This window comes from Bos mutus, chromosome 5, assembly GCF_027580195.1.
Source record: "Bos mutus isolate GX-2022 chromosome 5, NWIPB_WYAK_1.1, whole genome shotgun sequence".
Lineage (NCBI taxonomy): Eukaryota > Metazoa > Chordata > Mammalia > Artiodactyla > Bovidae > Bos > Bos mutus.
This window is the reverse complement of record NC_091621.1, coordinates 95,018,012-95,043,010: the sequence shown is the minus strand read 5'-3', so window position 1 is coordinate 95,043,010 and position 24,999 is coordinate 95,018,012. Positions and strand designations below refer to the sequence as shown.

At 41.3% G+C, this 24,999-nt stretch overlaps 1 protein-coding gene across 3 annotated transcripts in view; it reads left to right on the top strand.

The window, feature by feature from the left end:
* The first annotated feature begins 14,220 nt into the window (after positions 1 to 14,220).
* TMTC1 (transmembrane O-mannosyltransferase targeting cadherins 1) overlaps positions 14,221 to 24,999 on the top strand; it is a 315,120-nt gene continuing 304,341 nt past the window's right edge. For all 3 annotated transcript variants that reach the window (XM_005894561.2, XM_070371267.1, XM_070371266.1), the window contains exon 1: positions 14,221 to 14,677. In XM_005894561.2, the coding sequence (XP_005894623.2) occupies positions 14,376 to 14,677 (302 nt within the window). In that variant the 5' untranslated portion in view covers positions 14,221 to 14,375. The remainder of the gene's footprint in view (positions 14,678 to 24,999) is intronic.

Below are 24,999 nucleotides of genomic sequence, written 5' to 3'. Positions count from 1 at the left end.
ACAAAGACCAAGTTTATTTAGACATTCAAGCAACATTGTTATATAGGAAGGGAACCATTTAACAATAACTAGGAAAAAAACAACAACAAATGTATATTAGGAATTGTTCTCTTTTAATACTTGAAGAATAATGAGAAATGGTATTAAACTGGAGACATTGATTAATGTTAAAGCTCCTCTTTAGATTTTTATTTTGAGTAAGAAATTCTGAATGTTCCTTCTTTGGAGCTTTTAGAAGATTTGCAAGGTGTCTAAAAGAATAGCACTAATTTTAGAAGATTCCTTCAAAAAAGCAGGTATGCTGCTGCTGCTGCTGCTAAGTCACTTCAGTCGTGTCTGACTCTGTGTGACCCCATAGACGGCAGCCCACCAGGCTCCCCCATCCCTGGGATTCTCCAGGCAAGAACATTGGAGTGGGTTGCCATTTCCTTCTCCAATGCATGAAAGTGAAAAGTGAAGGTGAAGTTGCTCAGTCGTGTCCGACTCTTAGGGGCCCCATAGACTGCAGCCTACCAGGCTCCTCCACCCATGGGATTTTCCAGGCAAGAGTACTGGAGTGGGTTGCCATTTCCTTCCTGCAGTTCTAAATCAGAAGTCAGGATTTACATTACTCAAAAGAAGTAACAATGTAGAAAATGAATTGCATTTCTAGTGTGGCCTATCTCCAGAGTATGAATCAATTCAACTTCACTTAGAAATTTATGAAAGTATATAAATGTGTCACTTTTTTTTAACTTTGAAGATATATATTATATACTTTATAATAAAACAAAGACAAAAGTGAATTGCCCTCATGCCTCCAGGAAATCCTGAATATCCAGCTTCAGAATATCTTGTCTTCTATCCCCTTATTAATGCATTCAAGCATTTATCCATTCCATCAATTAACAACTATGTGATTTGTTACTGTGTGCAAGCAATTTGCTAAGCTCCAGGGGCAGCCCAAACAGTGTTGATCCTGCTTTTGTTAATTTAAAGTGACTGAAAATGGTTTACAACAGTAAAATTTTTATAAAATAGTTAAATATTTGTAAAGACCTAGCTGGTGTGGTCACTCACCTAGAGCCAGATATCCTGGAATGTGAAGTCAAGTGGGCCTTAGAAAGCATCACTACGAACAAAGCTAGTGGAGGTGATGGAATTCCAGTTGAGCTATTTCAAATCCTGAAAGATGATGCTGTGAAAGTGCTGCACTCAATATGCCAGCAAATTTGGAAAACTCAGCAGTGGCCACAGGACTGGAAAAGGGCAGTTTGCATTCCAATCCCAAAGAAAGGCAATGCCAAAGAATGCTCATACTACTGCACAATTGCACTCATCTCACATGCTAGTAAAGTAATGCTCAAAATTCTCCAAGCCAGGCTTCAGAAATACGTGAACCGTGAACTTCCTGATGTTCAAGCTGGTTTTAGAAAAGGCAGAGGAACCAGAGACCAAATTGCCAACATCCGCTGGATCATGGAAAAAGCAAGAGAGTTCCAGAAAAACATCTATTTCTGCTTTATTGACTATGCCAAAGCCTTTGACTGTGTGGGTCACAATAAACTGTGGAAAATTCTGAAAGAGATGGGAATACCAAACCACCTAACCTGCCTCTTGAGAAATTTGTATGCAGGTCAGGAAGCAACGGTTAGAACTGGCCATGGGACACAGTGTATTGTCACTCTGCTTATTGAACTTATATGCAGAGTACATCATGAGAAACGCTGGGCTGGAAGAAGCACAAGCTAGAATCAAGATTGCCAGGAGAAATATCAATAACCTCAGATATGCAGATGACACCACCCTTATGGCAGAAAGGGAAGAGGAACTAAAAAGCCTCTTGATGAAAGTGAAAGAGGAGAGTGAAAAAGTTGGCTTAAAACTCAACATTCAGAAAATGAAGATCATGGCATCTGGTCCCATCACTTCATGGGAAATAGATGGGGAAACAGTGGAAACAGTGTCAGACTTTATTTTTGGGCTCCAAAATCACTGCAGATGGTGATCGCAGCCATGAAATTAAAAGACGCTTACTCCTTGGAAGAAAAGTTATGACCAACCTAGATAGCATATTCAAAAGTAGAGACATTACTTTGCCAACAAAGGTCCATCTAGTCAAGGCTATGGTTTTTCCAGTGGTCATGTATGGATGTGAGAGTTGGACTGTGAAGAAAGCTGAGCACCGAAGAATTGATGCTTTTGAACTGTGGTGTTGGAGAAGACTCTTGAGAGTCCCTTGGACTGCAAGGAGATCCAACCAGTCCATTCTGAAGGAGATCAGCCCTGGGATTTCTTTGGAAGGAATGATGCTAAAGCTGAAACTCCAGTACTTTGGCCACCTCATGCGAAGAGTTGACTCATTGGAAAAGACTCTGATGCTGGGAGGAATTGGGGACAAGAGGAGAAGGGGACGACAGAGGATGAGATGGCTGGATGGCATCACTGACTCGATGGACGTGAGTCTGAGTGAACTCCGGGAGTTGGTGATGGACAGGGAGGCCTGGCGTGCTGCGATTCATGGGGTTGCAAAGAGTCAGACCCGACTGAGCGACTGAACTGAACTGAACTGAAAGACCTAGCTGTCCTCCTGTAAGTCAGTCATCTTATGTAAGACTTATTTTTCCTAGCCTACGGTAATCTGTATCTACTATGTTTACTAAGTTTATTCCTACTGTACTGGTTGACTCATATATACTATTTTAGGCAGAAAACATAAAAATTTTATCTTTCCACTTTGTATGCCTGGAATCCACATCACTATTTTCTTAGGGAGTCTTTAAAAGGAACTGACTAGCAAACTGGACTGTTTGTTATTATTAACTCCTTTGGCTTAGTTGCCTCGCATTCTTTTTTAAAAGTGCGTGTGTGACATGACACTCCTATAGAATGAGCATAAAGCATAATTGTAAAGCCTAATGACTAATTCTAACTTACCCTGTTTCCAGACAGTTTAGTGACCTCAGAACACTTCAGGTACCTCCTTTTAATTTGCATGCGATTGATATCATATATTTTGTCTTCTTTTTAAAAAAATGTTCCATTGGGAGATAATCTTCATACCATCAAATTCACTGTTTTAAAGCATAAAACTTGATGGGTTTTAGTGTACTCTCAGAATTGTACAAGCATCACCAAAATATAATTTTAGAACATTTTCATGACGCTAAAAAGAAACTCTGGGCTCATTAGCAGTCACTCCTCATTATCCTGCTTCCAGCCCCTGGCAACTGGTAATCAGCTTTCCGTCTCTGTAGATTTGTAAGTAGGCAATTTTCAACTAGATTTAATCACATAGTACCACATTTACCATTTAGATTGCATTCTTTTTCTCCCTCTATCTCTATACTTTCATCTAAAATCATTTTCATTCTGCTTGGTCACCACCCATACTGGTCTTCTGGCTTTGTTAGTAAAAATTCTTCTTTTACCTTTACTGAGATGATCAAGATCTCTGGAAGCTGGGCTGGAGTCAGAAGCAGTGGTCAACTTCCAGTTCCTCTTATTGCTAGGGTGCCTCTACAGGACCCCACCCTTACACACAGCTAGGGTCACCAGTGCGGGTGGAAACTGAACTCCTCCCTAGTTCCTAGAGCACTGGCTTTTCCTCTCACTCATCCTTGGATGAAAAGGACCCCAAGTGCTAGGCTTATCTTTTGTCTTCTGGTGCTTCTCTACTCCTTAGATCTGCTGTTACGAGACAAGTGCTATTGCTTAGTCTGAATGTCTATGCTTCTTTGGACCTGATCCTCCACCATAGTGAGGAAAAGTCAGTGGTGTTTTATACCGAGGACTCTCCTACTTCCTCCAATGTTAATAAGGATACCAGTGCACTGTCTCCCATGTCAGAGTTAACAACAAGAGCAAAGGAGCAAGTTCCAGACCTGTAACTTTAAAGAAAGAAATCCAGGATTTCCTTGAAAATCCTAAGAAAAGAATATCCTAGGAAAAATAGGTCTTTTTAGTATCTTCTTAGTTTTTCACTAGTTCATTTTCACTATACCTACTTAATTTTTTTCCTAGTTCATTTTCACTTTAAAAGTTTCACAAGGATTTTTTTTTAATTTTATTTTATTTTTAAACTTTACATAATTGTATTAGTTTTGCCAAATATCAAATGTTTTAAGCAGACTGAAGAAAGGGGTAAGCATTATTGATAAAATGACCAAATAACTGCTAGTAATTCCTTTGTAACCATGAGGAAATCTAAAATATTTCTTATGAAGTAATTTTTAAAAATGTATGCACTATGATGTTAAAAATTAAAGATTTGGAAAGAAAATGATTAAAGTTTCCCTGAGAAGCAATTTGATACTGGCAGTCAGATTAAAAAAAAAAAATGAATAGCTGTGTGACTCATTGGTGAGAAAGGCATTCTCTGGCACCAGATTTGAGAGGGTTGATAATCTTGATCCTGCAACTGCAATGAGGCAATGGTGAGCAAGGTAGACTATGGTTGTCCAGAGTAAACCCAGGTTTGTCTGATAGCCACATTCTCAGAATGAATGAATGAATGAAACGATCAGTTATTGGGGAGCAGATATCTAAGAGTTGCTTGACAGTGGGTTTTCTATTTTTCCATAATGGAGAGAAATAGAAATTACTGAGAGAAAAGAGAGAGAGAAAAATCACCACTACCATTATCATAATCTTTCATCTTAGCTAATTTCTACTGAGCAGACTTATTCTGTGTCATTTACATCAGGCACTAGGAAAGCTCTTGATTGAGCTCACTCAGTTTTCTCTATTGCCCTCTGAGGCGCTTTCACCAAGTAGGAAACTGGAACCCTGTACAGTTCTGGAGGCCCAGTTTTCTGTGCACATTTTTGCTCCTCCCCCCGCCCCCACTTGGGGATGTCAGTTCCCTGACCAGATATTGAACTCAGGCCATGGCAGTGAAGCCCAAAATCCTAAGCAGTAGGCCACCAGGGTATTCCCATTTGTGCACATCTTGACTGTAAACCATTTGAAGCAAAATAGAGTGATCCGTTCAAGAACCAGTGTGAGTAGCTGGAGCATCAGACTGTGCTATTTCTAGAGAACACAGATTAAGTGGAATCCTCCTTTATTCATAAATGAGTAATTTTCAATTTGGGGACAGACAGTAGCACTCAAGATTAGACCTAGTGATGATAAATTATAGCTAAAAGTGTATGCACCATTAGGGTACTTATTTGTGCCTAAGTTATTGACTTCCTTTACAAATGGCTCTAAATAGCATTTTTTTTTCATGAATTTTCACATTTTCTAGGCCTCATAGTCATAGAAATACTCTAATATAGCAATTTAGTTCTTGTGTGATAATTTTCACTTATTTGGTAATATGCTTTCAAAATAGTGAAAATTGTTATGGGAAACTCCTAAAAAACACTCCAAAATACAAGAGGTATGATCTTCTTGGACCTACTTAAACATTAACCAGAAATACATTTATTCAAATAGAAGTCATAACATATAAAGTTAAAAAAGTTGTGTATATATATTTACTTCGTTATGAGATTAATATAGAGAACAGATTCATAAATTCATATTTGTATATAAACATGAAACCACTTTTTAATGCTAAACTTTTATTTTTATATGTTCACATTATTGTTTTGGTTTCCATGCTCCCAGGTAGCCATATTCCACTGGCTCAGTATAATAGAGGAGTTTCAACTCATAGGCCAACTTATCTATAGAGTGGCAGCCTGGAGGGTTGTATTAAGGATTCTAAGATTGCATCTGGAGTTCATGTGCAAGACTATCACAATTGATTAGTCATGTTTTTTCATGACCATAGAAAGGAGGAGGATTTATGGCGAGTTTCCTGGGTTTGTCATTCATGATACTACCTCTCAGTAGCTGTTACTGGAATTTTGGGTCAAGTATGAAGGAAAAAACAGCATTTGGGTGTTTCCGTAAATACAATTCAGCATTGCCAAGACACTCTGATTCTTAGATGGTAGGTGTAATTTTCATTTTCTTTAAAAAGTTTGTCAGATGGATAAAACTGTCTACTAACCCTTCCAACTACATAAGAGGGTAAGAATGAAATCACTGAATGAATGGGAAATGAAAGTGACGGTGTTTGTGAAACAGACTATGAAGCAAGAATCTTCTACTTTGTCTTCTAACAGGAAAGGGCACCATATTTAGTAGTCATCCAAGATGTACAAAGAAGACTCAAAATTATTTAGAAACCACCACCACCTCCAAAACCACCACAACTAAAACCTCTGCTTATCTTATTCATAGAAACATGGCCAACAATAAAATCCAAGAATATTTTTCTTTTTTGTAAGCTGCAGTGGGGCCTGAAAAGATTCATTTATCCCTCTAGATAAATTCACATGTGGAAAAATAGGCCAAGAAATAAGACTTAGCAGCACAGTGAGGAAAGACTGGAGACTGTTATTTCTCAAGGGAAACTGTTTATCTCCACACATAATCTTCACTTCTTGTCAAAGAAAAACTGGCTTGGTAAGTTCTCCAACTACTTTAATAATATATGATGCGAGCAGAGTCACTGGCTTTTACAGGTATTTTATTAAGTCCCTTGTACCGTGAACCTACTAATTTTGGCGGTCCCTAGACCCTCTAAAACAGGTGAGGAAATCTGTGAGGTCAGGGATTTCTTAGCAAAATAATTTTTATAATTTAATAAAACATAAAGAAATGTAACACATAAGCGAAGTGTTACTGTACCATACAGAATGCAAAACACTTACCACTGATGAACAATAAATAGTTCATATAGAGCAGCCAACTCTCAGATTCTTCTCATTATCTGTCATCTTTTCAAAAACAGTCATTAGTGTTGAGCCTCATCCTCTACAAACTGACAATCACATAGAAGTTCCTGAAGTTAACCCCCTAGAAGTATTTATGCAGTGGATCCAGGTTTTTATCATTTTCTTTATGAATTCACTTCCTTTCCTTTCTTCCTTTCTCTGTCCCTCCCTTTCTTCCCTCTCTCTGTCCCTCCCTCCCTCGTTCCTTTTTCACTCTATCTTTCCATCCCTTCCTTCATCCCTTCCTTTTTTCTCCCTTCTTTTGGTTTTGTTTTGTTTATAAAGCTTTTTACTTTGACTTTGAAGCTTTTTAGTGAGAAAAAGAAGAAAACATTATAGCTTTGAGGATGCCTACCATTTCTTCCATTCTTCTTGGATGACAGCTATTACATCTTTTAAAAGAAAAAAAATGTATTAAAGAAAAATTTAAAAGTAGAAAAATAGTATTAAGGGGCATTTGGGCACAGTCCTCACAAGAGTGCCCTCACTTTAACAACAATTGCAAGTTTAGGGGTGAGTCCCCAAACCGCCCTCAATTTCAAAATTTGCTAGAAGGATTCACAGAACTCACTGAAAACTCTTCTGGATTATTACAGGGAAAGGATGCAGACGGAAGTCCAAGAGGCAGAGTCCATGAGAAATGCCAAACGAAGCTCATGTTGTCTTCCTCCATGAAGTCAGGACATGTCACACCCCTGGCATTAATCTGTGACAAGACGCATGGAGACAGCCAACCAGGGAAGCGCACTCGAGCCTTTGGCACCCAGAATTTTTATTGGGACTCATCACATACTGCCGGCACGGCTGACATTTTGGCATCAGTCCTTCCCAGAGGTCAGACTAATGTCTTTAGTTTCTGGTTCCCCCAGCAGTCAGAACTAATCTTGTGTGACCCAAAGCGCCCATCACAGACTGCATTATTAGGCTGTCTGGCACTCAAAGCCTCCAGCAAAGATCCTCCTGTCAAGTAGGACATTCCAGGGACCTAAAAATTACCTCCTAGTAGCCCAGGGCAAAGGCTAGACCTCTCTCAAGGTAAGGTTAGTTCCTCACTACACAAGTATAATGAACTCCCTGCCTCTGCCCATATTTATCACTGAAATTCAAAACCATAATACCAACAGTGACCAATCTTATTTCATCTAAAAGTGTGCCAGAGTCAAACTCATACTAGCTCACAAAAACTGTTAAATATTTAGGAATTCTGTCAGCTAGTTGTTAAACACAGTCATTATACAAAGTTTAATTATACAAACTTATAATTATTTATAAATTGGCCAAAAAGGTTTTTAAACCCAAATGAACTTTTTAGCCAACCCAATATATAAATTGGGCTTCCCTGGTGGCCCAGTGGTAAAAAATATGCCTGCACTTCAGGAGACGTGGGTTTTATCCCTGGGTCCGGAGAAGGAAATGGCAACCCACTCCATTATACTTGCCTGGGAAATCCCATGGACAGAGGAGCCTGGTGGGCTACAGTCCAATGGGATCACAAAAGTCAGACACAATTTAGTGACTAAAAGAACAATAACAAATATATAAATTAGATTAAACACAAAGGTAATAAATGTTCAAAACTCATCCTTTTCTAATTATTTTACTATATTATACTATGAATCTGCTCTTGATCTTATCTACGTCTAGTGTAACTATATGGTGAAAATTCTGTAGAATCTCATGTTACTATTCATCTCTTACTGTCTCTGTGTGCAGTAGTGTCCCATTGGTAGCATGAAATTAACCATGGTTAAAATATTTACACCATGAAATTCAGCAAATGCTAGGAATCAGACTTTTTTGGATACTGTTTGATTTTGAGAAGCATCTTTCTGCTGATCCAACTCTTACTAGAACTGTTAAAAGTATTCTGTAGGTTGTAACAACATTGGGATAAATTTATGATAAATTATTTCAAAACATAGTATTTCTAGAGCTGATGAGTCTGATGGAATAATTTTTCTAAAAAATTAACTCTTCATACAAATGTTTGTTGTAAGTCTGAATTTAATTTTATGTTTCCTCTGACATTACCTATAAATTGTGGAGGTTATACAAGAAACCAGAAATGACTTTAAAAAAAAACATTTTATTTATATTTTGTATTGGAGTTTTTTTTATATTGGAGTTTTATTTTATATTAGAGTATGGCTGATTAGGGGCTTCCCTGATGGCTCAGATGGCAAAGAATCTGCCTACAGTGCAGGAGACTGGGGTTTGATCCCTGGGTCAGAAAGATTCCCCTGGAGAAAGGGATGGCAACCCACTCCAGCATTCTTGCCTGGAGAATTCCATGGACAGATGAGCCTGGCAGGCTAGCCCTTGGAGTCACACAGAGTCAGACATGACTGAACGACTAACACACACACACACACACACACACACACACAGTTAATCAACAATTTTGTGATAGTTTCAGGTGGACAGCAAAGGGACTCAGCCATGCATATTAAAAGTGACTTTTTGATTTGTAAATAATTAAAATGTGAAATAAAAATGTATGCAAATAAAATTTCATTCATATGAAAAATTGTCTTTCTGTTGTGTACAATAATCTTACATTTTAATTTCCATTTCTAATACTGTGGATATGTGCTTTGCAATGGTGTGGCAGTTTTCAATTAGAGATTCTAGGCTCTGAAGAGTCTAGCGAGTACTTCATATGCTTTATTGCAATGTACATGTGTATGCTTTTGTCTTGTAATTTGTTGACAAAATTTATTGCCTGAGAGACAGAAATTGCAAGATCACAGATAATTTTTTATATTCTTTAGTTTTAATTCTGTGCAGATGCCACAGTTGTATTGCAGGAATGGAAAGGAGAGCCAGTTTACCTCCATGAGGAGCCCCTCCTGTCTGCAGGGGCCAGTCTGGAACCAGGTCTGGGTGCAGGCATTCCTCAGACCACTTGGCAACCCTGATCCCCCATCTGCCCTGCCAGGTGCTGGGTCAGCTTCTTAGGGAGCATGTTGCCTGTGCTACCGTAGCCCAGGGGTAGTGGGTAGATATATTTCCATTTTCTTTTTTTTCTATTTTCCTGCATTTTCTTCAAGAACAGAAGAAATGGTTAATAGATAATAGTTAAATAAATTTACAGGTAATAGTTAAATAACAAGGCAGCAAAAATTTATTTTTTGATGTAAATTATGTTATCAGCTCTTTTCTTGAATTTTTATTTTGTAACATTGCATTTGTCCTGCCAACTAAAGAATGTTGCTCACAAACCAGTTCTAGAAAAAAAAAAAAAAAGTTATTAGCCATTGTAGTCGCTGACCTACAAATCACCTTGAAAGGAACTCAGAGTGAAGCTTAGGATGAGGCACTCTGTGTTCTGAGAAAACTGGCAGAACCGGTCTCAGAAAGTTGGATATTTTTAGGAGAACATTCAATAGACCAAGATTCTTGCATCTTCCCATACTTAGAAAAGCACTAAAATTATTGACTGAGATATCTGTTCCTCATGACTAGTGGTAACCTTCTACAAAGATCTGTGCTTGATTGCACATACTCCTTTTTTTTAAATTGATGCCTTTTAATTTTTATTTTGGAGAAGGCAATGGCACCCCACTCCAGTACTCTTGCCTGGAAAATCCCATGGACGGAGGAGCCTGGTAGGCTGCAGTCCATGGGGTCGCTTACTTTTTTCAATTAATTTTTTATTGGAGTTAGTTGATTTATGATGCTTTGTTAGTTTCTGCCATACAGCAAAGTAAATTAGTTAAAAATACACATATATCCACTGTTTTTAAGATTCTATTCCCATATAGTTCATTACAGAGTACTGAATAGAGTTCCCTGTACTATTCAGTAGGTTCTTACTAGTTATCTATTCTATATATCATGGTGTGTATACATCTCAATCCTAATCTCCCAATTAGCCCTCCCCCTACTTTCCTCTCTGGTGATTACAAGTTTTCTTTCTACATTTCTGACTCAACTTCTCTTCTGTAAACAGATTCATTTGTACCATTTCTTTAGGTTCCATATATGTGATATCATATTTGTCTTCTAGGTCTGACTTACTCCTTTGCACATACTCCTTTGCCAAAAATCACATGTATGTGGACTTCCTCCCCCACCCCCCATCTCCCACCCCACCTAATCTGAGCAGTTCCTCAGAACTATCTGGGAGGTTTTCTCTCTGGCTATAGTCCTCAGTCAAGGACTATAAGGTCCGTCTAGTCAAGGCTATGGTTTTTCCTGTGGTCATGTATGGATGTGAGAGTTGGACTGTGAAGAAAGCTGAGCACCAAGAATTGATGCTTTTGAACTGTGGTGTTGGAGAAGACTCTTGAGAGTCCCTTGGACTGCAAGGAGATCCAACCAGTCCATTCTGAAGGAGATCAGCCCTGGGTTTTCTTTGGAAGGAATGATGCTAAAGCTGAAACTCCAGTACTTTGGCCACCTCATGTGAAGAGTTGACTCGTTGGAAAAGACTCTGATGCTGGGAGGGATTGGGGGCAGGAGGAGAAGGGGACGACAGAGGATGAGATGGCTGGATGGCATCACTGACTCGATGGACGTGAGTCTGAGTGAACTCCGGGAGTTGGTGATGGACAGGGAGGCCTGGCATGCTGCGATTCATGGGGTCGCAAAGAGTCGGACACGACTGAGCGACTGAACTGAACTGATAGTCCTCAGTAAGTTCCCAGATAAAACTACAACCCATAGCTCTCACATCATGAGTTTTCACTTCCATCAACAGTTTCTTTCTATCTGGGTTCCTGAACAGGGTGTAATGCGCAAAACAGCACAATGGGCAGTCCTTTGAAATTTATTTTATTAAATTATCTACTGTCTTTGATTTACTTTTAGTTGTTAGTCGTGTCCCATGTGTCCATAGTCTTTCAGAACTATGGTTCCCTTTAACTTTCCTGAGTGACTTAATCTGTATGAGCCTTAGAGAAGCCCTTTGTAATAATTTATGTTTTAAATTGCTCTGAGTGGACAAAAGGTGTCTTAGAAGGTAGTATTGCTCTAATGATAAATCCTTTAAAAATAATCAGAGACTAAGTAACAAGAATTAACTTAATTTGCTTTGGGGCCTCTTCATTAGGCAAGATGAGTACTTTACATCTTAAGAGAGAAGCAGAGGGATGACAAGCCAGCATATCAGTATAAACCTTCTCTCTGTGATATCAACACTTCCACAGTTTTTTGGTAACACAGAATAGTATTGGATCAGGGAATGATGGGACTGCAAAGGAACTGTTTACTTTTAAAATGTATTTACTTACTTACTTGTCCTTGAGAAGACTTGAGGTATCTCATTATTTCAAAGTACATTAAACCCGAATTCATCATCTGAACTAAATAGAATGGAGATGCCAGTCAACCTAGAGCAAACCTAGAGCAAAGCTTGATGAAACTCTGTGCTCAGAAACCTGGAACCCCACTTACAGGTTTCCTTCTTTTCTCTGTTTTATTGTCTTTTTAGAGTTCAGCTTTGCCTTTCTTCCTTTCTCTCCATTGTCATGGAGAATTCTGGTAAGTGTTTTCTTCTAAAAGAGAAAATAACTCAGAAGAGAAGGAGGTGGGCAGGCTGTACCTACTACAAGGGAGATTTAAGGGAGAAAAAAACTATAAAAATCTACCATGAGAAGCACTCTTTGGGACTAAGATATTGTCTCAAGAAAGCCTTTATTAATTGTAGATAACAACTGATACGTTGGTTTATTATAGCTACTATCATTTCAGTAAGCACACGTTTACTGTCTTAGAAAGTTGTTAGTATTTTATGGTGTTAATCTTACATATCACACACAATTTGAGAAGCTTTGGTCATCCAGCACAGTACTTAGCATATTGTAGTATAACATAAACATTCACACATTTTAATTAAATTAATGGACAGGCAAAGAAGAAAGACTGTAATGTGTCCTGTGGGGGAGATGGTAGACTCAGGTGTGTGTGGGGTCTGGATATGAAGGCTACCCACGGGTTAAAAAGTTTTGATGCAAGGACGAACACATTTCTCAGTCACGAATTATGAAGTCACTAAAAAACAAAGCGAAATGGATAAAAACATCCTGACTTGGAATATGTCGTCTTAATTCATTGAGTTTTCAACTGCTCAGATGTATCTTAATTAAAAAAAAAAAAAAAGGTGTCCTAGAGTGACATAAGCTTTTAGTCAGTGCAAGAAGAATTTTTGCTTTTTTCCCCTACTCTTCTTTCTTTTTAGATCATCAAAACTCCTAGCGATTTTGGAAGAATGAGAATAATACGGTAAATTTTGTATTTAAATTTCTCTATCTGGATGTGTCAAATTCCAGGTAACTTCAATATTACATAGCAATAAAAATTCACAAGGTCCATTGAAGAGTTCACAGATATTTCAAACATGGAGAAATTCTACTGAACTTCATCACAACGGTATACTTAGCTTATTTATATATTATAATTAGCAATATTAAAAAAAAAAAAAACGAAAAGAACCTTGCAGAGAAACTGTAAGATGGGGAGCCGAAGCCAGAGGCCTTAAAGCTGTTTGGTTTTTGTTTTGAATCCTACCGACTTAGCAGGAAGAGTTCAAATACACTCACAGAGTAGGAAGTAATAATCAGACCCATGTGATCCACTCATATGGGGACAAAAAGTAATTTGCTTGGCATCTCCCGGATTGTTTTAAGAACCGCAGTAAAAAACAAACGAGGAGAAATGTTTCAGAAGCCAACTCGGCTCCCAAACCCAAACTCGAACCTGAGACTTTTTATAAAGGCGAGCAGAGGAATGGGCGGTAAAGAAAAACAGCCGGTGGACAAACCCGGGCAGGGCGGGCAGGAAGCCCACCTCAGGGAGACCGTCTCTCGGTTTTCAGAAATACGTTTCGGAAGCTCCATTTCCCTACGGTTTCCACCCCCGCCCCGAGGCTGCAACCGCGGGACGCGGGCAGTGGGGACAGAAAGCCCGGGAAGAAGACGAGGGAGGCGGAGACCGGACAGGAGAGCGGAGCCGGACGGAGAGCATGGCCCAGCGGCCGCTGCTGTTGTCCGGGGTGCTGAAAAGCCGGGACGTCCCGGGCGGCGGCGGCCACTTCCCTCTCCCGGAGCGCGGGCGGAGGTTCCGGCTACGCACCTGCTAAGCCCGTCCTGGCCCGGGAAGGTGCTCGTCGGTGAGGTCCCCCCCCAGCAGACCCTTAACGGGGAAATGATGAGGGGCAGAGGGCACCGCGGGCACAGGGGAGAGGACCCCGGTGCCCCTTCACCGCCGCTCCGGGCGGCCCCACGCCGCGACCTCTCTACCTGCACACGGACTCTCGCCACCTCTTAACGCCGCGCCTGCAGGCTGAGCGCTACACCAGCCGGGCGGGGGCGGAGGGTGCGGGGCGTGGGGGGAAAGCGGCGCCGGTCCCGGGATTGGGGGGTGGAGGCGATGGCGAGCGGGGCATGCGCAGTGGGGCGGAGGAGGTGGCGATGGCCCGGGGAGGCGGGGGGACTGCTGTTTATCTGCAGCTGGGCCAACTCGGCGGCGCAGGCGGCGGCGGAGCGCGGGACGCCAGCGGCCGGTCCAGCTGCCGCCAGCCATGCCCGAGCCCATCTCCCGGCAGCTGCCGCGCACCGTCCGGGCCCCGGCCGGGGAGGATGCCAGACACCCGGGAGAGACCAGGACAGCGGCGGCGGCGCGATGGTGGTGACCAGCTCTGCCCGAGGCGGCGGCGGGGACCGCGCGCCCTCCCGGCGGCGGGACTGCGGACTCGCGCCGGCCGGAGCCGCGGCGCTGCTGGCCGGGGCGAGCTGCCTGTGCTACGGCCGCTCCCTGAGGGGCGAGTTCGTGCACGACGACGTGTGGGCGATCGTCAACAACCCCGACGTGCGGCCCGGAGCCCCTCTGCTCTGGGGCATCTTCTCCAACGATTTCTGGGGCAAGGGCATGGCCGAGAACACCAGCCACAAGTCTTACCGGCCGCTCTGCGTCCTCACCTTCAAGTGAGTCCCTCACCCTGGGCTCGCAGCGGCCGTTTCTACTCACCCTCTACCGGGCTGGGAGAAGTTGAGGGACCCGCTTGAGGGGAGGGGAGGGCGTTTCTTTTCTTGCTGCCCCTTGCCCTCCACGCCTCCCTGCTCTCCAGGTTGCCCACACCCCTCTGCTTGTTGACCTCGGCCCCGCTTCTCCGGGCTCCCGGGGCGGCTCGGAAGGCGCGGGCTGCGAGTTGGGATCGAGTTTCTGGAGTCTTCGCTCTGGGCGGGCTGGTCTCTGGGGCCAGGGCTGGAGGGGCCGTGGAGCCGCCCACGCACACCTCACTCCCGTGGGGCTGTGGCCAAGTGAGACCAGAGCGCGCCCGACGATGCGGTGGCTGTAGTGGTGAAGCTCCCAAGTTGAGCATTTCTCGGCCGCTGTTGGGCAGCTTTGCAGATGGGAAGTTATCAGCCTCTTAGCAGCCCTGAGCTGCCGTGGCGCGGGGATTTGGGGAGGAAAGGACCGCAGGCAGAAGCTCTCTCCCGACCTGCAGCCTTGACTGTTTCTGGAGTCTCTCGGATCTTTGGGAAGAGCTCCAGATTTAGGCTTTAAAAGATGCAAAGCAAAGGAGGGCAGAAAAACGTGGGGTCCTCTGGGGATTCCGGCGTCCCAGTCGAAGTAGTTTTTCTTTTACAACCTCAGAGTCATGATTCAGCATTTCAAGTGTGAATGAGGTGCGAAGGGAGTCAGATTTTTGAAGGATGGAGTATTTTCTTGAATTTAAAAAGAGGGCTAGCTTCAGATGGGAGGGGAGAAGGGCTGATTCCAGGGAGTGCTGGCTCCTATGTCATGAGCTTGACTCAACCCGTTATGATTTGGCTCAGTATTTAAGCTTATAATGTGCCGGACAAAACTGTTGAAATAATTTTGGTTCAGTATCATCAGCGTTTTAAGCCTTCTCCAACGGGTGTAATATGAACCCGTCCTCATGGTACTGGTCATATGAGACAGGGTAAGCAGCTTGAAAAGCCTGCTCAGATTGGGAGGCCTCAGGTCTCTTGACAGGTGGCTGATGACTTAGAAAAGGAAACCAGAGCGATTGGAAGAATTACTTCCACTGGAAGTTGAATGTTTTCAGGAGGGTAAGGAAATTCCACATTTGACTCTGAAGATTATTTTATAAACATTTATCCTGCTGGAAAGTGGTCTTGTTTTTCAGTTGAAAGATAAGCTCAGCTACTAAGTTGCTCATTCCATTTTTCCCTAAATTTTTAAAAATGGCACATTCTCAGGTGGCACAATGTGTGTAACTTCTAAGCCGACCTGCTTTTGATTTATTACAGAGAGAGTTGTTGGTTACTTTAAAGTGTGGAAGCTCACAGCAGGAGGTGTGCTGGGCTTATACTAGCCATGGGAGACTGCCTAGGTCCCTCCTTTGAATGTTTTCCATATACAAAGTGAAGTGAAGTGAAAGTCACTCAGTCATATCCAACTGTTTGCAACCCCATGGACTGTACAGTCCATGGAATTCTCCAGGCCAGAATACTGGAGTGGGTAGCCTTTCCTTTCTCCAGGGGATATTCCCAACCCAGGGACTGCACCCAGGTCTCCCGCATTGGTGGCGGATTCCTTACCAGCTGAGCCACAAGGGAAGCCCATATACAAAAGTCAGGGTCAAATGCCTGTGCCCAGTTGGTGGACAGAGAAGAGTATCTTCACTTCTTGGCTTTCTAAAAAAAATTGTTTAAAATTCATGCAGGAAAAAATAAATAAATAAAATTCATGCAGAAAGTGGCAGGGGCAGAAGACAGAGGAGGGGAGGAAAGGAGTAGACAGTGAGGCAAGACCATTTATGAAGAGGAAAACAGGCATTGAGCAGAACAGGGGCTAAGGAGAAGAATTGAGGGGGCAGAGGGCAACTTCACTTGTGATACTCACTGGTTAGAAAAAGCAGTCTGGTTGCTAAGATGCATTGCTCTTTGTAGAGTATATCTTACTGGCTGTGTAAGATATTCTTTTTGTTTTGTTTTGTTTGTTTTTTTTTTTAAGATGATTGAGTTGCAAATCTAGAGTGCAACAGAGCACTGACTGAAAGGAATAGTGCCTCTTCAGAAAGAGAAATTCAGCTAATCTTTCTGTTCTTACAGGCATTGATTTGAAGAAGTTGTGGAGACTTTCTCATCATAGTCACCTGAGGTGCAACTGCATATTCTGCTGCAATAGTGTGAGGCTGGGCATGTATAAAGGATGATGTTAACAATATTAGGCCAACACAACTCTGATGATTGTTTTGAAGAAGAACAGAAAATCACATATACTAACTGTTTAGTGTGAATCAAGCATTGGCCTGGGGACTTTACATAGGTCATGTCTTTATGCTTTTTAATTTAGGTAATAGGGCTTCCCAGGAGGCTCACTGGTAAAGAATCCACCTGCCAATGCAGGAGCCACAAGAGACTTGATCCCTGGGTCAGGAAGATGCCCTGGAGAAGGAAATAACAACCCACTCCAGTATTCTTGTCTGGGAAATCCCATGGGCGGAGGAGCCTGGTGGGCTACAGTCACATGAGATCACAAAGGGCTGGACAGGATTGAGCACACAAGCACAGCTGGTGAAAACACAAAGTGGCCTTTGAGATGCGTACAAGCTGTCTTACCTGTATCTTAAGCTTTTTAAGGAAAAACTTTGAAAATTTAAAGCCATTTAATTAATAGCTAATTAATTAATATTGTAAGGACATCTAACATGAGATCTACCATCCTAACAAGTTTTTGAGAGCACAATATAGTATTTCAACTGTAGGTCCAATGTTGTGCAGCAACTCTCTAGCACTTATTCCTCTAGTATAATTGAAACTAGCTACCTGTCAAAAAGCAACTCTTGATGCTGCTCTCACCTCACCCTGCCCTTGGCAACCAGCATCTTAGTATCTGTTTCTATGAGTTTGACTATTTCAGGGACCTCACGTAAGTGGACTCCTGCGGCTGGCTTATTTCATGTAGCATAGTACTCTCCAAGGTCTTCTGTGTTGTTGCACATTGCAGGATTTCCTCCTTTTTAAGGCTGAATAATATTACATCATGTGTGTATATCACTTTTCCTTTATCCGTTCATCTGATGATGGGCACTTGATTTGTTTTTTATCATGATTACTGTGAATAATGCTATAGTGAACACAGGAGTACATATATGTTTTCAAAGTCATAATTTCAATTCTTTTGGATATAGACCCAGAAGAAGGATTGCTGAATCATATAGTAATTGTATTTTTAATTTTTGAGGAACCTTTATCCTGTTTTCCATAGGGGCTGTATTTTCTTACCAATAGTGTACAAACGTTCCCAATTCTTCACATCTTTACTGATGCTTACCTTTGTTTGTTTTCATAAAAACGAATCTAACAGGAATGAAGTGGTATCTCATTGTGGTTTTGATTTGCATGATTAAAGCACAATTTGCATGATTAGTGATGTTAAGTATCTTTCCCTCTACCTATTGGCCATTCCTATGTCTTCTTTGGAGAAATGTCTATTCAAGTTGTTCTTTGCCCATTTTTAAAATCAAGTTATTTAATTTCTTTTGTTTTAAGTTGTAGAAATTCCTTATATATATTAGATATTAATAACATGCCTGATATTTGGTTTGCAAAAATTTTCTGCTATTCTGTAGGTTGTCTCTTCACTCTTAATTTGTTTCCTTTATTCTGCAAAGCTTCTTTAGTTTGATGTAGTCCCACTTGTCTAATTTTTGCTTTTATTGTTTGTACTTTTGTTATCATATCTAAGAAACCATTGCCAAGCCTAACATCATCAAGTTTTTCCTCTGTATTTTTCTTGTAGGAGTTTTATAGTTTCAGGTCTTATATTTAAATTTTTACTATATTTTTGGGTTGATTTTTGTACATGTTGTAAGAGTCTAATTTCATTCATTTGTATGTGGTTAGCCAGTTTTCCCAATACCATTTATTGAAGACTATCCTTTCCCCATTGTATATTCTTGGAACCCTTGTCAAAGATCATTTGACCATATGCTGCTGCTGCTAAGTTGCTTCAGTCGTGTCCGACTCTGTGCAACCCCATAGACGGCAGCCCACCAGGCTCCCCTGTCCCTGGGATTCTCCAGGCAAGAACACTGGAGTGGGTTGCCATTGCCTTCTCCAATGCATGAAAATGAAACGTGAAAGGGAAGTCACTCAGTCATGTCCGACTCTTAGCGACCCCATGGACTGCAGCTTACCAGGCTCCTCCATCCATGGGATTTTCCAGGCAAGAGTACTGGAGTGGGGTGCCATTGCCTTCTTCATATATACATGGGTTAATTTCTCTGTTCTTTTCCATTGATCTGTAAGTCTGTTTTTATGCCAGTACTGCACTGTTTTAATTACTGTAGCATTGGAATATATTTTGAAGTCAGGAAGTGTGGTGCCTCCAGCTTTATTCCTGTTGATCAAGATTGCTTTATATATTCAGGATTTTTTGATTCAATATAAAATTTATGATTTTTTTCTTTTTCTGTAAAAAATGCCTTGGGATTTTGATAGGGATTACATTGAATCTATAATATATGAACAATATTAAGTCTTCCCATTTATGAACATGGCGTGTCTTTCCACTTATTTGTGTCTTCTTTAATTTCTTTCATCAGTGATTTGAAGTTTTAAGTGTGTAAGTCTTTCATCTCTTTGGTTAAATTTGCTGCTGATACTCAGTGGTTTCAGTCCTGTCCAATCCCATGGACTATAGCCCACCAGGCTCCTCTGTCCATGGAATTTTCCCTCCAAGAATGCTGGAATGAGTTACCATGCCCTCCTCCAGAGGATCTTCCTCCCATGTCTCCTGCATTGCAGGCAGATTATTTACCACTGAGGAAACTCCTTTGGTTAATTTTATTCCTCAGTATTTCATTCTTTTTGTTGCTATAGTAAGTGGGATTTTTTTCCCCCTTAATTTTGGATAGTTTATTATTGTGTGTGCTTAGTCGTTCAGTCGTGTTTGACTCTTTGTGACCCCATGGACTGTACTGTAGCTTGCCAGGCTCATGTATCCATGGGGCCTCTGCAGGCAAGAATAGTGGAGTGGGTTGCTATGCCCTCCTCCAGGAGTTTATTATTAGTGCATGGAAACACAGCTGGTATTTTATGCTGATCCTTGGAAGAAAAGTTATGACCAACCTGCTAAATCACTTCAGGCGTGTCCAACTCTGTGTGACCCCATAGACGGCAGCCCACCAGGCTCCCCTGTCCCTGGGATTCTCCAGGCAAGAACACTGGAGTGGGTTGCCATTTCCTTCTCCAATGCATGAAAGTGAAAAGTGAAAGTGAAGTTGCTCAGTCGTGTCTGACTCTTAGCGACCCCATGGACTATAGCCTACCAGGCTCCTCCGTCCATGGGATTTTCCAGGCAAGAGTACTGGAGTGGGGTGCCACTGCCTTCTCCGATGACCAACCTAGATAGCATATTGAAAAGCAGAGACATTACTTTGCTAACAAAGGTCCGTCTAGTCAAGGCTATGGTTTTTCCAGTGGTCGTGTATGGATGTGAGAGTTGGACTCTGAAGAAAGCTGAGTGCTGAAGAATTGATGCTTTTGAACTGTGGTATTGGAGAAGACTCTTGAGAGTCCCTTGGATTGCAAGGAGATCCAACCAGTCCATTCTACAGGAATCAGCCCTGGGTGTTCTTTGGAAGGAATGATGCTAAAGCTGAAACTCCAGTACTTTGGCCACCTCATGTGAAGAGTTGACTCATTGGAAAAGACTCTGATGCTGGGAGGGATTGGGGGCAGGAGGAAAAGGGGATGACAGAGGATGAGATGGCTGGATAGCATCACTGACTCGATGGACGGGAGTTTGAGTGAACTCCTGGAGATAGTGATGGACAGGGAGGCCTGGCGTGCTGTGATTCATGGGGTCGCAAAGAGTCGGACATGACTGAGCGACTGACCTGAACTGATCTGAACTGAGCTTTACTGAATTATATTAGTTCTGATAGATTTTTGGTAGCATCTTTAGGGTTGTCTATATATGAGATCATGTCATCTGTAAACAGAGATAATTTTATTCTTCCTTCCTGATGTAGATCCCCTTTATTTTCTTTTCCTTGCCTAAGTGTTCTACCTAGGACTTCCAGTTCTATGTGAATAGAAATGACAGGAGTGGGCATTTATACCTTGTTCCTAATCTTAGAAGAAAAGTTTTCAGCTTTTTGCTGTTGGCTATAATGTTTCCAGTTTTTGGGTATTGCAAATAAAGTTGCTACGAACATTCATTTGCAGGGTTTTATGTGAACATAGTTTTTATTTCTCTAGGGTAAATGTCAGGAGTACAATTGCTGTGTCATGTGGTAGTTACATGTTTAGTTTTTTGAGAAACTGACAAACTGTTTTCCATCCCATCCCATCAGCAATGTATGTGTTATCCAGCTTCTCTACTTCCTCACAAGTTTTTTGTCATTGTTTTTTATTAGCCATTCTGATAGGTGTGTAGTGACATGTCATTGTGTTTTTCATTGGCTCTAATGGCTAACTGATGGTGTTAAATATTTTTTCATGTGTTCATTTGACTTCTGTATAGCCTCTTTGTTAAAATTTCTCTTCATATTTTTGTCAATTTTTCTAAATAGATTTTTTTTAATGTTGAGTTTTACGATTTCTTAATATATTCTAGATATAAATTCTTTGTCAGGATTTCCTTCTACTCTATAGTTTGTTTTTCCTTCATCTTCTTCATGAGTTTTTTCCCAGTGCAAATCTCAAACTGATTTATTTCATTAAATGTAGTTTGTTATCTTTGAATAAATAAATGAATGTCACACATACTAACAGATAGAAATTCCCTTATAGTAAATGCTAAATAAACTTATTTATAAAAAAAGTAATGCTTGTTATCATAAAGGTGCTTGCTTGTATAGAAATATATTAATACTAATCACAGTTTTTCTTATGTAAGAAATGGGTAGAAGTTGAAGTGGGGAAGTGGATTATTAGAGTGTCTACTTTGACCAGTTTGGGGGTCCAAGCACAATGGAAGATGAAGGCAGCTTCCCAAGATGCGGTGACTTTGTACTGTATCAATTTAGCTAACTGGAACCTCATCTTAGAAGTTTCTTTCCTGAGCTGTACTGGGTTAGGGGCAGACAGGAGAAATTTGTTCGAGGTTTAGACAGTGAAAGTGAAATGACTGTGTTACCAAAAATGCAGTCCTGCTGCTCATTGGTAGAAAGCCAATACTTGAGAGACAAGGTTGGTGGAAAGGAAAGTTCGCTTTATCTTGGAGGCAGCAACTAGAAGAGAGGGTGGACCCATGTCCAAAGGCTGACTCTTCACTGACAATTATTGGACAAGAGTTTTTAAAGGGGCATTTCAGGGGTGTATAGGTGGAGGGAGGTGGCTACTTGTAGAAATAGCAGTCATCTCTGATAGTCAGTCATCTTGAAATTGGTCATCACATGTCTGACCAGCTTCATTTTGATCGTTTGAAGTACAGTTGATCTTCATTTCCCAGTTGGTTTGTTCCCATTTCCTTGAGGCCCATTCTTGGAATCACGGCAGTTTATGTCATGGCTATAGTCTGGTCATCATGTAGTTATCTTCTTCCACCTGGTGAGGGGTTTCAGTATCTGCAAAGGATATGGCTTAGAGTATTATCTATAGCCCTTGAAAGTGAAAGTGAAAGTGAAGTCGCTCAGTAGTATCTGATTCTTTGCAACCCTATGGACTGTAGCCCACCAGGCTTCTCCATCCATGGGATTCTCCAGGCAAGAATACTGGAACAGGTTGCCATTTCCTTCTCCAGGGGATCTTCCTGATCCAGGGAGCGAACCTGGGTCTCCTGCATTGCAGGCAGATGCTTTACCCTCTGAGCCACTAGGGAAGCCCAGGAACTAAAATTCTTTGACTTGTTTAATGGCTAAACTATTTAGTCTTATTTGACTGCTTTCCTTTGCTTCTACATTCTCTCATCTCTCTGATTAAATTTATTCTTCAACTAAAGTTTTTCTACAGACAGAAGGCAGGCTGAGGACATTGGAGGTGGGGGTCTCTCCTGGGAACGTCCCAGAGTGCCCTGCTCTGTTTCAGCCATGTCCTCGCTCAGAAGCTGGGTGTAGGTTTTGGTGTGTCACAGCTCATGCTGGTTCTCCCCGACTTGCAGACTAACCTGCTCTGCTGTGCAGCAGAGCTGATTCTGCAGCTCCTCCAGAGTTTTCCATATTTCCTGTAGCTACTTGAAATCATGGTGCCCATGTGTGATCAGTTGTATGGACACTGCTGGCCTGTTTGCAAGCCACTCCCATCGTTTAAGTTGGAGCCTAGGAGGTTGCAAGAGAGAAGTGTATTCTAGTTCTTCTTTGTGGATTCCAGCCCCTTCTTCTTTCCCCTACTTCAGGTTCCATCCCTGCTTCTGGAATGCCTGACCTGCTGGCTTTCCACTTGTTACAGACACAGTAGCAGCAGCCCTGCATAGGCTATTAAATGAGTTTCTCTGGATTATGAAAGGTCAAATCTCTGTAGCAAATTCCTTTAGCTGTATCATTCCTGGTGGTTCTGCTTCTCTGGTCAAACTTTAACTGATACAAATGATCATTTCTTTGTGTTGCTTGGAGTGAATGTAGAATTCTAATGAATTTCTGTCTCTAGTCAAATCTTCTATTCAGTCTTTTCATAATCTCATTTCCAAGGGCACACAGGAATATTTTTGGACTGTTGTAGAGCAGAATCAAAACATCTGTGAAAACTTAATCTGCAGCAGTAATCTTTTTTGTTTTCTTTCTTTATCCTTCACTGGCCATGACCTGTTTTTAACACTGGAATCAGGAGAAGCACTTGAAGTCACTTTGTAGACGCTGAACTGACCCAGAACCAGACCCTGTAATGCCCACATTGAAAAATGGTCCTAATTGATTTAAAAGGTGCTTAGCTTTTTAACTTTCATGGAGAAGCAGCTCCTGCTGAATTCTTGGCTGTGCTATTCCACATCGAAAAGCAAGGAGAAGCTTCTTTCAACAAGAAAGAACCACTGGTTTTTCCATGATATAGAAGGAGAAGGAAGGCAAATAAAAGACCTTGATCTCTTTCCATGCTCAGGCTATTAGATCATAGTGTTCTACTAGTTTGCTGTAAAGTTTTATTTTATTGAATGCTTCTGATGGTAATATAAACCATATGAGTGAAAGTGGGTGGTTTAAATGTCAGAGTTAAAAAATAGAATATCTTAATATGTGCAGCTGTAAGGATTTTCAACATTTTAATATTTGGATCTTGAGAGGTTTTTTTTTTTTTTTTTTGCAGCACTTTGCAACTTTAAGGCACAAATGATATGCCAACCATGAAAGTCAGCTCTAGCCTCTATGCGCAAAACCTTTTGGTTCTGTTCCTTTTGATTTGACCTCTCTGGGCATTCATTTTGAAATAGTCTATTGCTACAAGACTGATAATCTTAAGACAAGTGAAGACTGTTTAGGATGTTTGACTAGATTTTCTAGGATGTTTGGTAATGGATGTAGTGTAACTAAGAAAAAATGTGATTGGAAGTAATGAAGATTTTTATATAAAAAAATGAAAAAAATGTTCTCTGAAAATTTCATTCTAAATGAAGTTTATCTTAGAAACCCCAAGAGAAGAAGGTTATGATTCTTGTCTTTTAGAATATGCTTTAGATGTAAAATAGACTTTAGACTACAGTCTGATGGTGTAGGAGGGATGGGAAATGAGAGGAATATATTTCTGAATCATGAGAGTTTTTAATAGGTAAGTTCTTCAAATCAGTGAAGGTTTGGAAAACATCTTCTGAAGCAGTCATTTTTGTTTTAATAAAAAATGTATTTCCTATCATCCTTGGGAGCTACATTCAGCTTTTTCAAACTTTGATTATGTAATCTCCCCACTTAAAAGGGGGATAAGGAATGCTAATCTTGCATCAGTAATGGCCTTGTTCCTTTTCCAAATGATAAGAAATGGTTCCTGTTTGATCTGCTCCTGGCCCAGACCTATAGTCTTCAGTCTCCACCTCATTCTCTCTGTGTCACGTGGTAGAGTCTGTATTCCTGGTACAGACCAAACTTTTGGCTCCCAAGGGATTTTGCACTTGGCTTCTTCTTCCTGGAATGCTCTTTCCCCAGGTCCTTGCATTGCTTCTTCTCTCACCACCTTCAGTCTCTGCTCAAATGTCACTTTATCCCAGATGCCTTCCCTGGCCACCTGATCTGAAATAGCTGGCACTCCTCCATGTGCCATCCTTACTCTCAGACTCTCCTACCCTCTTTGCCTTGGTAGCCCTCACTGTTATCTGGCATCATGTATTTATTGCTGCTTTTTGTGTCTCCTCACTATTGTGTGAACTCTATGAGGTTTATCTT